Source organism: Tenrec ecaudatus, chromosome 4 (assembly GCF_050624435.1).
Source record: "Tenrec ecaudatus isolate mTenEca1 chromosome 4, mTenEca1.hap1, whole genome shotgun sequence".
Lineage (NCBI taxonomy): Eukaryota > Metazoa > Chordata > Mammalia > Afrosoricida > Tenrecidae > Tenrec > Tenrec ecaudatus.
This window is the reverse complement of record NC_134533.1, coordinates 147,469,964-147,482,006: the sequence shown is the minus strand read 5'-3', so window position 1 is coordinate 147,482,006 and position 12,043 is coordinate 147,469,964. Positions and strand designations below refer to the sequence as shown.

Below are 12,043 nucleotides of genomic sequence, written 5' to 3'. Positions count from 1 at the left end.
TCAAAGCCCAATGGTAGTCAACCGGACACCCCTTACTGAAGGGTTGTGGGGAGGACATGAACCAGGCAGGGTGCAGGGTAGCAACAATGAAACATATAACTTTCCTCTAGTTCTTAAATGCTTCTTCCCCACACTATCATGATCCCAATTCTACCTTACAAATCTGGCTAGACCAGAGGATGTACATAGGTACAGATAGCAACTGGAAACACAGGAAATCCAGGACAGATGACTCCTCCAGAACCAGTGATGGGAGTGGCGATGCCTGGAGGGTGGAGAGAATGTGGGGTAGAAAGGGGGAACTGATTATAAGAATCTACGTATAGCCTCCTCCCTGGGGGAGGGACAGCAGAGAAGAAGGCGGGGGGAGACAGTGTAATATATGACAAAATAATAATAATTTATGAATGATGAAGGGTTCACGAGGTAGGGGGGAGTGGGGAGGGAGGGGGAAAATGAGCAGCAGATATTAAGGGCTCGGGTGGAAGGCAAATGTTTTGAGAATGATGATGGCAACAAATGTACATGTTCTTGACACAATGGATGTATGTATGGATTGTGATGAGAATTGTATGAGCCCCCAATAAAATGATTAAAAAAATAAAATAAAATGAGATTTTAAAAAGCCAGTTTTCCTCATGGTATCTTCCCCCATCTGTGTACCTGCCGAGCCTTTCGACTGGGTCCCTAGCTCTCATTCCCCCCAAACCTGTCCTCAGCCACTGATTGTCCAGCAGGAGGGAGCATTGCCATTTAGTTGGGGACCTGCTTTGTCCCAGGCTGGCTGAGACTTTGACAAGTTATGTTAATTCTCTGAGCCTCTGTTTCCTTATCTCTACAATGGGCTAAGCGGATGACCAGCCTCCCCACCGTCTTTGTGTGGCAGGCGGGATCAGCAAATGTGTGCTATCACACAGGCGTGGGACAATCTCAGGCAGGCCCCGCAGCCCCAGTCGACTTGGATATGAACGAGTGGATACCATCTCCGAGGGCCTCAGCCTCCTCGTGGGTGTGCGTGTTTGGAAAAGATTCTCTGTTAGGCTCCTTCAGATGAAAAGCAGCAGGATTCAGCGGCGAGTAGGCAACCATGGTTGTGGTTTCTGCCTGTGGAAGCTCACCGGAACGTCCTCTTTCTCAGAGAACCTGCCAGACAAGGCCGACAGGGACCAGTATGAGCTGCTCTGTCCAGACAACACCCGGAAGCCGGTGGACTCATACAAGGAATGCCACCTGGCCCAGGTCCCTTCTCACGCCATCGTGGCCCGAAATGTGGATGGCAAGGAGAACTTGATCTGGGAACTTCTCAACAAGGCACAGGTACCCACATCCGTCAGCCTCCCCTCCTGATCTGTGGTTGGACTGGGGTGGCGGGGGTGGGTGGGGGGTCTGCCTACCTTGGCGACGTTTCTCTGTGTTCAGGACCCAGCAGGAACTACACCACACCTCGCCCACTTCACGGACAAGCCTCTCTGTGAACATGATAGACGGCAGAGGTCGTGGAGCGCTCATTGGCACTGCTGGCCCTGCTGACCACAGACCCTCTGCAGACAGAGCCTTCTGGTTTCTAAGGGACAGACTGCAGTGCAGAGCCCCTACGTGCTCCCCATGGTCCCATTGGCACGTGCTCCTGCTCTCCTGGACCCTGCCCCACCCCAGAGGACCTGAGCATCCTCTGGTCAGGACACCCCCCAGGGATCAGCATGCTGGGCCTGAGAGAACTGTCTGCTCAGCGCTGGGGAGCGGGGAGAGAGCCTGGCAAAGTCCGTCCCTCAGTCCTCCCAGTCAGGTTGGGGTGGGGGTGGGGTGACAGGGACACATGAATCACTACTGGGCAGAATCAGTCCAACCTTGGGGACGTGGATTGGGCACTTTGCAGTAGGCAGAGGGACTGCGTGGTACGAGTCCTCTGGGAAGACTCTCGGGCGCCGAGTAAGCTGTGTGGAGGGCATGCCAAGGAGGACAGCGGGCACCACTGTGATGACAGGCAGACGGCTGAATGAACACGTAGGCAGGTGCCACCGTCAGTCAGGAAAGAGTCTGGGCAGGTCAGCTTGAGTCACAGGTCTGACGGAGGTATTATTACTATGATCTTCTTTTGGGGACCAGCAAGGGAAGAGCCGTTTCAAATGTAGGAGGCACAGAGCGCGAGGGGAGCCACAGGAGGAAGACGGCCGCTCACCTGACTAAGGGCCGTCAGAGGACAGAACGCAAAGCAGGCTGGCTGACTGCCTGTGGGACCACAGAGCTACAGCCTGGCATGGGACAGCGCCATCCCTGACAGGTTTCCTAAGGCCACGCAAGGCAGCCACACCGGGATTTGTCCTGGAGAGAGCTCGGAGACTCTCGGTCTCTGCCTCCTCCTGCCTGTGTTCCTTGTCTGGACGCTTGTCCTTCATCACGGCTTCTTGTCCCCTTGGACCAGGAATCATTTGGCAAAGACAAGTCAGCCGGATTCCAGCTCTTTGGCTCTCCGTATGGGAAGGACCTACTGTTCACGGATGCCGCCCGAGGTTTCTTAAAGGTCCCCCCGAAGATGGATGCCTGGCTGTACCTGGGATACAAGCAGGCTGCACACATTCAGGATCTAAGGGGAGGTGTGTAAAGTCCTGGGGAACCTGTCCAGCTGGGGCAGCAGGCAGGGGGTGGGGTGGGTGCATTGAACAAGGCTTTCTAGGCACTGGCACACCTTACCCTGCCTCCATCCGTCTGGGGGCCTCACAGTGCATTGGGTCCACACGGCGATTTTCCGAGGAGCTTCGAGAAAGACCTGAGTCATGAGATCACAGAGAATTTCAAAGACCTTCATATGACAGAGAGCTGGAAACCATGCTGGTGCTGGTGCTACGACCTGAGATTGCCCCACCAATGCAGGCCAGTTCGTCTGAAGACGGCAAGACAGCCCACCCTGAAGGGACAGGAGCGGTGGTGGGTGGGGAGCACGTCCACTCCCCGCATCAGGAGCAAGCCAGTCTTGCGCAGTTCCAGCCGTCCATTATATCCCTACGGCTCATTTCTTGCTTCCTGCTTCCTCCTTCCCTCCCACTCCATTCCTGTCCATTACTAGGCTAGCACGGGCCCCCTCCCTTTCCGTGACCCAGGGGCTCAGAGCATCCACAGAGGCCAGTCACTGTGCTAGGTGTGTGGGCTGTGCTGAGTCAAGACACCAGCAGGCCCACAACACCAGCAGGGCTTGTGACTGCCACCTGGGCTCTGTGCCCCAGACGGCAGGACTGGGCCACGGAAGGCAGAACCCATGGGAGGCTGGGCGGGTGCCTCCCCTGGGGATGGAGGTTAGCAGCTCGGGGTCACTGCACCCACCACTCGCCGTTTCTCTGGGAGGGTGGTATCCTGGGAGTGGGACAGGCGTCCTAGGACAGCTGCCCTGGGGAAGGCACTCAGACAGTTGGCACCTTCTCTGTCGTCCTAGGGGAAGGCGGCTCCCGGACGGTGGTGCGGTGGTGTGCCGTGGGGCCTCACGAGAGGGCCAAGTGCGACAACTGGCACGGTGTGAGTGGCGGTGCCATAGATTGCACCACGGAGGACAGCCCCGAGGACTGCATCGCAGCCATTGTGGTACGCAGGGCCCCTCTCTGGCTGGGGGTGCAGACACCAAATAGGCAGCCGCTCTCCCAGTTGGGCACTGAAGCCCACCTTTCCAGACCAACATCCTCCTCGGCCCCCCATCAGCTCTGTGTTCCAGACATGCCCGTCCAGACTGCCACCTCCCCTGGCTGCCCCACCTCTTCGCCGGGCAGGGGTCTAGCAGAAATTGAGAGCCAGACCCAAATCCGAGACTCCTTTCGGCCCCAGCTCTAGAATACAGGGAGTTCCGAGGGGCATTCTTTCTAAGGTCTGCTAGAAATGGGGGGCATTCAAGATGTGGACAGAATAGACGTGGATTGTGATAACAAATTGCCTTTTGCAATCCTTTGGAAATAAGTTTACTTTCTTTACTGATGATTTTTAAAATGCCATACCTTTGGAAAAATGGAAAAGAAATCATTCACACTTCCATTACTTAGAGATCATCAGCCATGTAATCTCTACATTATAAAACCATTCTGTTAGCTTTATATTTCTCTGTGTGCTTGTACTATTCTCATGATTCAAAACAATTTTTAAAGCCTAAAACATAGGCAAATTGAAGAGACTAAACATACAGTAAGGTGCTAATACTAGTAAACTTCCCTGAGACCAAACTACAAGATTGAGAGTTTGCTATTTATACAATCTCCTGAATTTGTCGATTGTAAGGATTAAATGAATTTGAGCCCTTATAACATTGCCTGGCAGTTAATAAATGTCAAGCATTTGTATTAGTTCATTACAATTACTGCTATTATTTAAGGCGTTAAGCACAATTCGCATGCTTCCTTAGACAATGAAATATTTCTTTAAAATGTTTTTTAAGACCTGCATAATATTCAACCAAGCATATCCACCTCATTCATTTACCCAAATTCTCATAGTCTGTATTTGTATCGGAGCCCTGCTGGCACTGTGAGCTACACAAGGTTAACCAAGCCCACCAGGGGTTTCTCGGGAGGAAGGTGAGGGGGCTTCTACTCCTGTGAAGGTTCATAGTCCTGCAGACTCACAGGGGACAATTCTGATAGGGTCGATATGTCTTATAGGGTTGATATGAGTTAGAATTGACTCGATGGCAGTGAGTTTAGAGTTCTAAAAACACGTGTATTATCTCCAAATCTGTTATTCTAGATAATATGACACGGAATGAACATCTATGTATGTATAACTTTATCAGTATTTCTGAATATATCTTTCAGGTACATGTATAATATGTAACTACCGTATTTATATGTTAGATGTGTAAGTGGTAACGGTGGTTGTTATGTGCTGGGAGTCATTTCCAACTGAGAGCAGCCCCATGTGGCAGAGTAGCACTCTCCCCTAGGGACTCCTCCTCTCCGCTTCCTGGGAGCAGGTCCCGGCTCCTCTCCCTTGGAGCGACTGGTGGGTTGGAATGTCTAGCACGCAATTGAACCACGGTGCCACCAGGGCACCTGCAGCTTAACCGGATATAGTTATTGTAGTACACACTGTAGTAATATCCGCAACAGTGGCAACAGATCAGTTGGGAAGTACTTGCTATGTCAGATGTGTTTTTGAGCGACAAACCTCCATGAACTCATTTACTCCCATAAATAGATGAGGTAGGTTTTCCACCTGTGTTAGGCATATAAAAATAGATATGTCATAGTAGTTAGGCATATGCACTTTGCAGAAGTCAGATGCTGAAGGGTCTGTGGAGTTGAGGTTAGCAGTAAAAAGTTAGGAATTCAGTGACATGAGTTTTAGTGTATTAATGACCCTGGGAATAAAGGAAGCGGGGGTGGGGTGTGGTGTGGTGGGGGGGGGGTGGAGCCGTGAGATCCTATGGGGCAGTTCGATTTTTTTAAATCATTTTCTTGGGAGCTCTTAGAGATATTATAACAGGGGGCAATTCTATTCTATCCTACAGCATTGCTCTGAGTCAGAACCAGACTCTGTCGGTTTGCTGGTTTTTATTTTAGTGGAGGTGCTTCAATTTACCAACACATAAATATGGGGCAGGCATGGATTTCCATTGCTATTCCTACATGACTGGAATAAATGAGATAATGGACGACAACTTATCTTGAGAAGGGAACACTGCCGTCAGGCTCAGTACATTTATCTCACTGGCTTTCCCTGTATCTAAGTATCCGGAGTTCTGTTCTGCTGCCAGAGGACTGAATGGATTTAAATAATATATTAATTGTTAGTAACTCATTTCACTTTAGGAATGAATGCTCTAGTGCAAATATTCGTTGGGCGTCGTGCAAATGGGATTGTGCAAACAGCCCTGATTTCTATCATAAGGAAGATAAGAAGCTTTGACTTGTGCTTTAAGGAAATTACATGCACTCCCTACCTCTGGCTGGGTGGGTAGTCACAAGGGAGAGGTGAGGGGTGTCCAGGACAGAGCATGGGCCTCAGGAGGGGACACGTGGATGGCCAGGGAGAACGCTGGGCTGGACAATTGCTCCTGGGTCAGTAAATCCAAAGAGGTGTCTAGTTTTCTGATCCCCACGCTGGCAGGGCAGACACAGTGGGTGCCCGTGATTTATCTGGATGATTGCAGGGACACATGACATGAAGCCAGTGTGATGGACACAGCCTCATTGCTGTGATGGCCATTTGGTTTTTAACTTCAGAAAAGAACAGCCGACGCCACGAGCCTGGATGGAGGCCACGTCTACACCGCGGGCAAGTGCGGTTTGGTGCCGGTCGTGGCGGAGAACTACAGTAAGTGGAGGGAGGCGCCGCTCTGGCTTGATTCCCGCTGGGCCAGGAACATAGATGGGGCACATCAGTGCACTGACATGGAAGGAATAATAAGTATTGTTAGAGTGGAAGGAGCTAGAGCAGCGGTTCTCAACCTGTGGGTCGTGACCCCTTTGCGGGTCCACAGACCCTTGCACAGGAGCCGCCTGATTCATAACAGTAGAAAAATTACAGTTATGAAGTAGCAAGGAAAATACTTGTACAGTTGGGGGATCACCACAAGGTGAGTAACTGTGTTAAGGAGTCGAGGCATTAGGAACCGCTGAGCTAGAGAAGAATCCCTCCGAGCTAGAAGCCATTACGATAGCCACATAGGAGCCAGGCGACCAGAGACCCAAACCTCCCTTACTGATACTAAGTAGAGGGCGTGATGTAGGCTTGACCAACACCCCCCCCCAAAAAAAACCCACAGTCACTGAGTCAATTATAGGGCAGGGCAGACCTGGCGCCCTTACAGGGCGGAGTAGAACTGCCCCTCTGGGTTTCCAAGACTGTAGTTTTTGACAGCAGCCAGTTCCGCAGAGCGGTGCTTTCAAAAGGCTGACCTGGAGGTCAGCAGCCCATGATATATGACGCATTATGTCACCACAGGGCAGAACAAGTCACTTTTGAATGAAAGCTGTATGCTAATTCAGGGTGACGTGTTTGTTGGCTTACCCTGTGGCTGAAGAAAGAGGAGACCACATTTTGTCCTAAGTGAGAAATCCAGCCCTTTCTCCTTCCGCTGCCATCCAAAAATGCCCTCAAGTGCCCAGATTGTGCTGACAAAGTTACACATCCTTTAAGTCAGGCCTCCACGGAATGATTGGCAGGTAGGGCTGCCAGGTCAGAATGTCCTTTAGTGGATGCAGGTCTAGCCACAGGAAGTATCACTCCAGGGGGGGAGAGGGGTTCCTCAGTAGATAGTGTTTACCGAATCATGTGCGAGGTAACTTTTAAAAGCTTGTGGTAAAAACTCCCTATCTTCCTTCTATTTTCCATACAGGGTTTAAAGTTCCCCCCACTCTCTGTAGATTCCCTCTGGGCCATGACCAGAGATGAGAAGCCAACTTAGTTCAGCACTGACTTGACATTCAGATAAACGCTACCGGCAGAGTGTAAGGAGCTAGTGACTCACATCTCTATTGCCTCCAAGCAGAAGCACGTAAGACTGGGCAGTGATGTGGTTTGTGGCCCATGGGGGTCACTCTGCTTTAGAACTGCCCCGATAACCCCTAAGAGCAACAATAATACTATATGCCAAGCAGTGCACCACACATTCAGCATCCCAAACAAAATAACTCAGTGAGATAAATAGCAGTAGCCCCATGTTACAGATTAAAGGGGATTTTTTTTATTTCTAGAAGAGTTAAATTATGTGTTCAATGTCACCCAGAAAACTGTAGAATAATCCAGGGCTTCCTGAAACCACTGACGAGCTTGTTTCCCCACCAACATATAATGGACATACCACCACCTACATAGCCTAGAGGGAACCCTGGTGGCATAGCGGTTATGCATTGGGCTGCGATCCAGAAAGTTGACAGTTCGAAACCACCAGGCGCTCCTGGGGAGAATGACTGAGCTATCTACACCCAATAAATAGTTATAGTCTCAGAAACACACAGCAGGGTCGCTATGAGTCAGTATTGACTCAATCTCTCTCTCTCTCTCTCTCTCTCTCTCTCTCTCTCTCTCTCTCTCTCACACACACACACACACACACACACACACACACACACAGAGAAATATTTACGGTCTCAGAAATTCACAGGGGCAGTTCTACCCTGTCCTATAGGGTCAGTATGAGTCAGCATCGGCTCGAAGGCGGTGAGTTCCACAGCCTAGGCCTCTCACAGGAAGAAGGTGTCAGGCTGGCTTGGACTTGACAGCAAAGGGGTCTTTGCAGAGGTCTTTAATGGTCTCTGCCCCCCTTCAGAGGGCACCGCAGGTTCATTCTCTGCATGTGTCTGAAACTTTGGGGGCAGATTCAGAGATGAAACCAAATGCTCAAATGGCAAAGAGCAGGGGCAGGTGGCCGTCCCGTCGTTCCGGCTCAGGGCCGCACTATAGGACAGAGTGGAACTGCTCCCTAAGGTTTCTGAGATGGATGGAGCATCTTTATAGAAGCAGACGGCCTCATCTGCCCCCCGGGGAGCAACGGACAGGGTTAGACTGCCGGCTTTCCAGTTAGTGGCCCAACACGTAACGCACTAACTGCGCCGAGGCAGAATCCTAGCTGATTGAAAACCGGCGACTTAGCTCGTTCTTCTCGTCTTATTCTTGGTTGTTAAGTGAGATATTGACTGAGAAGCAAGTGATACGAGAGGTTAATGGCCGCTCCCTTCATTTATATTCCTCTGTCTAGAGTCCAAAGATGGCAAGGAGGAGCTCGGATGGAGGTGTGTGGACACGCCCACAGGCGGTGAGTCCAGGCCAGCAGCACTGGGACGTAGACTGTTGGTGAGGAGAGTCTTACAAGCAGTTGACAGGACGGCTGTGCTGCTGGCCCAGCTCCTGTTTCCTCTTCTCAGCCCCCCTGTGCTACGTGAGTGTCATTGCCCATGTTATGTGGATGGGGAAACCAAGGCGCAGAGACCGGACCTGGACCACAAAGACAGGAGACGGCTGCGCCTGAGCTTGAGAACAGGCAGTGACCGAAGACCACCCAGTGTCCTGCAGGAGCACCACATGGCTTCGGGTTCCATGCTGCTTGTCCACCTGAGAGTGACGGTCAGCAGCAGGGCAGGAGCCCGATCCTGGCCTGTATGGACTGAGTGAGGCTTCACAAGCAAAGGAGATTCAGTAAAGGCGTGGTGGAGAATAAGAGACCACCACCAGCCAAGTTCTCCCATCTTGTGATGGCAGACAGGCAGAGGCCCCAGATAGACTATACCTCAGGCAGCAATGTCTGGCCCGGGGACCAGCAGTGTCAGCATCACTGGAGAGCTTGCCCGCCAGGAACAGTCCCAGGCCCTTTTCTAGACCTGACTCAAGCCATCGTGTTTTCAGTAGCCTCACTTGCATACAAAAGCTGGACAATGAGCAAGGAAGATCAGAGAACTCACGTATCTGAATCACGGTGTTGGCGAAGAATATATATTCTGTGGACTGACAGAAGAATGAACAAATCTGTATTGGAAGCTGTGTTGGTCCTGGTAGGCTAGAGAAACAAATTCATGGATGCTCATATGTATATGAGAGAACTTTATATCAAGGAGCAATTGTACATTAAGAAAACATCCCAGCTCAGTCCAGATCAAGTCCATAAGTCCAATATTAGCCCATATGTCAATACTAGTCCATAAATTCCTCTTTAGACTCATGCAGCCATGTGATACTGCCAAATGCAGGAAGATCACAGGCCAGTGGGTGGAAAGTCTTGTGGATCCCGTGGTGGCGAAAGCATCTCAGTGCTGGTGTGGGTCTCCATGTGGCTCCTCCAGTTCCAGGGCTCTGGCCATATCAGCGTAGTTCCATCAACCCTGTCATCGGGAATGTCTCGAGGGAAGTGTCTGTGTATCCCCCCTTCAGTGAGCTTTTTATCTCCTTAGTGCCTCCAAATGACGTCATCAAGCTGCAACCTGATTGACAGGCTAAGTCCCACCCTTTCACTCTTAATAGTCTCAAGTTGACAACAGATTATGTAACTACCGCAGAAGCGATGCAGCCAGTACGTTTCCTGGCAGTGAGGATGGCAAGACTTGGTCTCACGTGCTGTGGGCATAGGATCAGAAGGAGATCATTCTTGGTAGAGGGCCCGCAGAAGAGAGGAAGCCCCTTAACAAGAAGGGTTGGCCCAGTGGCGGCTCCCGTGACTGTTGAGAATAGAGCGTGGTGTTTCCTGCTGTTGTACAGAGTCGCTGTGAGCCAGAGCTGACACGGGGCTCCCGACAACAGCAACGAGCATAGACCTACTGAGTCAGGGATTCGGGGGGCAGAGCACGGTGAGCCCTCCAGGAGAGTCTGCTCTACAGTGAAAACTAGTGTTGTTTGGCCCCTTAATTTGCGGTTTCTGAGTGAAGGTCTTGTGGAGAGAGGCTGGGATTGAAGAGCTGCAGCATAAGCTGTACTTGTGGCTCCAGAGGCCTGCCCTTCATTCCCCCACAAGGTCTCCAGAGGTCAAAGGGGAGCCCCTCCCCTGCATACCCAGCAGCAGCCCCCCTTCACAAGCAGGCAGAGCCCAAGCCCCAGGGTACCCTGTGGCTTCTCTCTGCTGTCATGGCTTGGCCGTCTTCCCTGAACTATGTCTTCATCCCCAACCTGAAGGGTCAGCCAAGTATTCTACACCCATAATTTGTAGTCAGCACCAATTCTCACCACTTCGATGTTGTTTATTTCTGTCAAGTCGACCCCGACGCATGGTCACTCCATAAGGGCAGAGGAGAACTGCACCATCGGGTTTTCATACCCTATGAAAATGGCCAGGCGCTGCAGTAATATGCAACTGTGGGCCACCGAGGGAGTGGACAGGCCTGGTCTTCCTGGGGTGACATTGCGGCAGAGGGAGCTTCACCACGCAGGCAGGCAGTCAAACACACACATGAATAATGACAACTCAAGAAATAACGAGGACCCCTCAGGAAAGACACTAACAACTGGCATGGTAAGACCTAGCTGTCGCCTTGCAGGGAAATCTGTGTCACGGAGAGAAGGGCTCCAGCGCTGCTTCTGCCACTGACAGTGCTGCTGCCTTATCCGCTCCTCCGGCATGTGCTCAGCTCTGGGCACATCCACTCCCCCAGTGAGGGTCTGGGCACGGGGGTCTCTGTCAGCAAGCCATGGAGAAGAAACTTAGGTTCCCAGATGCTAAGGGACTCTGTCTGAGGTCATTTAGGACAGAGTGGCAAGAGCGCCCTCCAAGCTTGCAGAGAGACACCTGGTCCTCACTGGCAACAAAGCAGGGCAGAGAGGGGTGGGTGACCTTCCTTCTTACTCTAAAGGTTCGCGATTCCAGTCTTATCATAGATGCAGCCTTGAAGTTCAGGCCTTCGTCAAAAGTATATTTCAGGCACCTGCGATGGGGAAATAAATACGAGGGGGCTTCAGAAAGTTCATGGAAAATTCAATTATCTTTTCATTCCATTTTGAGCTTGTTGAAGCCTCCCCTCCACCCCCACCCCCCCACACCCCCACAACCCTTTGAGATGTTAACAGTATTCCCATTCGAATCAGGAAGGGGCAAGAATGCCCTCTCCACCTAGGATAAGCAGAATTATTTTGGAAGCAAATGCAGCAAGATGAGAGAGTCTGTTGTTTTCATTTACTTTGGGGGGAAGGAAGAGGGTTCCAGGCAGGGGTGCAATTGAAACAGCAACTGGTTCACTGCCCTAATGACTGTTTTAAGCATAAAAAATATATACTGAAACATAGTTTATTATTTCATAGAGTTAATAAGAACAATAAAAGTGGTGCACAAAATTAGATTATGTAATGAGTTTTAAAAATATTAAATAAGGGTGACAAAAAACCCCCAGTAAAACTGTTACTTAAGACATTCCCATATTGCTTCTTGATTGGCGTCCTCACTTACAATAGTCTTCGCTATTTACTCGAGCATCCTCAGCTGTGTGGTTTATCCTGAGCCCTGTTTACAGTGAAGGAGCAGGATCCCATTTCTGTAGAGGTAGGCCAATTAGACAGTAGGCATTGCATTTGAGACATTAGAACCAGTTAGGCAACTGCTCTTCTCTGAACATTTTCTGTTCATCTTCGGAAACCCCCTTCCTGCTTCTGC

General features: G+C 50.8%; 1 protein-coding gene across 1 annotated transcript in view; it reads left to right on the top strand.

Moving 5' to 3' along the window:
- Nucleotides 1–12,043, top strand: part of LOC142446069 (inhibitor of carbonic anhydrase-like) — a 33,771-nt gene that overhangs the window by 5,990 nt on the left and 15,738 nt on the right. Inside the window, exons 6-9 of the mRNA XM_075547863.1 lie at nucleotides 1,139–1,317; nucleotides 2,423–2,594; nucleotides 3,428–3,573; nucleotides 6,198–6,288. Coding sequence (XP_075403978.1) covers nucleotides 1,139–1,317; nucleotides 2,423–2,594; nucleotides 3,428–3,573; nucleotides 6,198–6,288 — 588 coding nt within the window. The remainder of the gene's footprint in view (nucleotides 1–1,138; nucleotides 1,318–2,422; nucleotides 2,595–3,427; nucleotides 3,574–6,197; nucleotides 6,289–12,043) is intronic.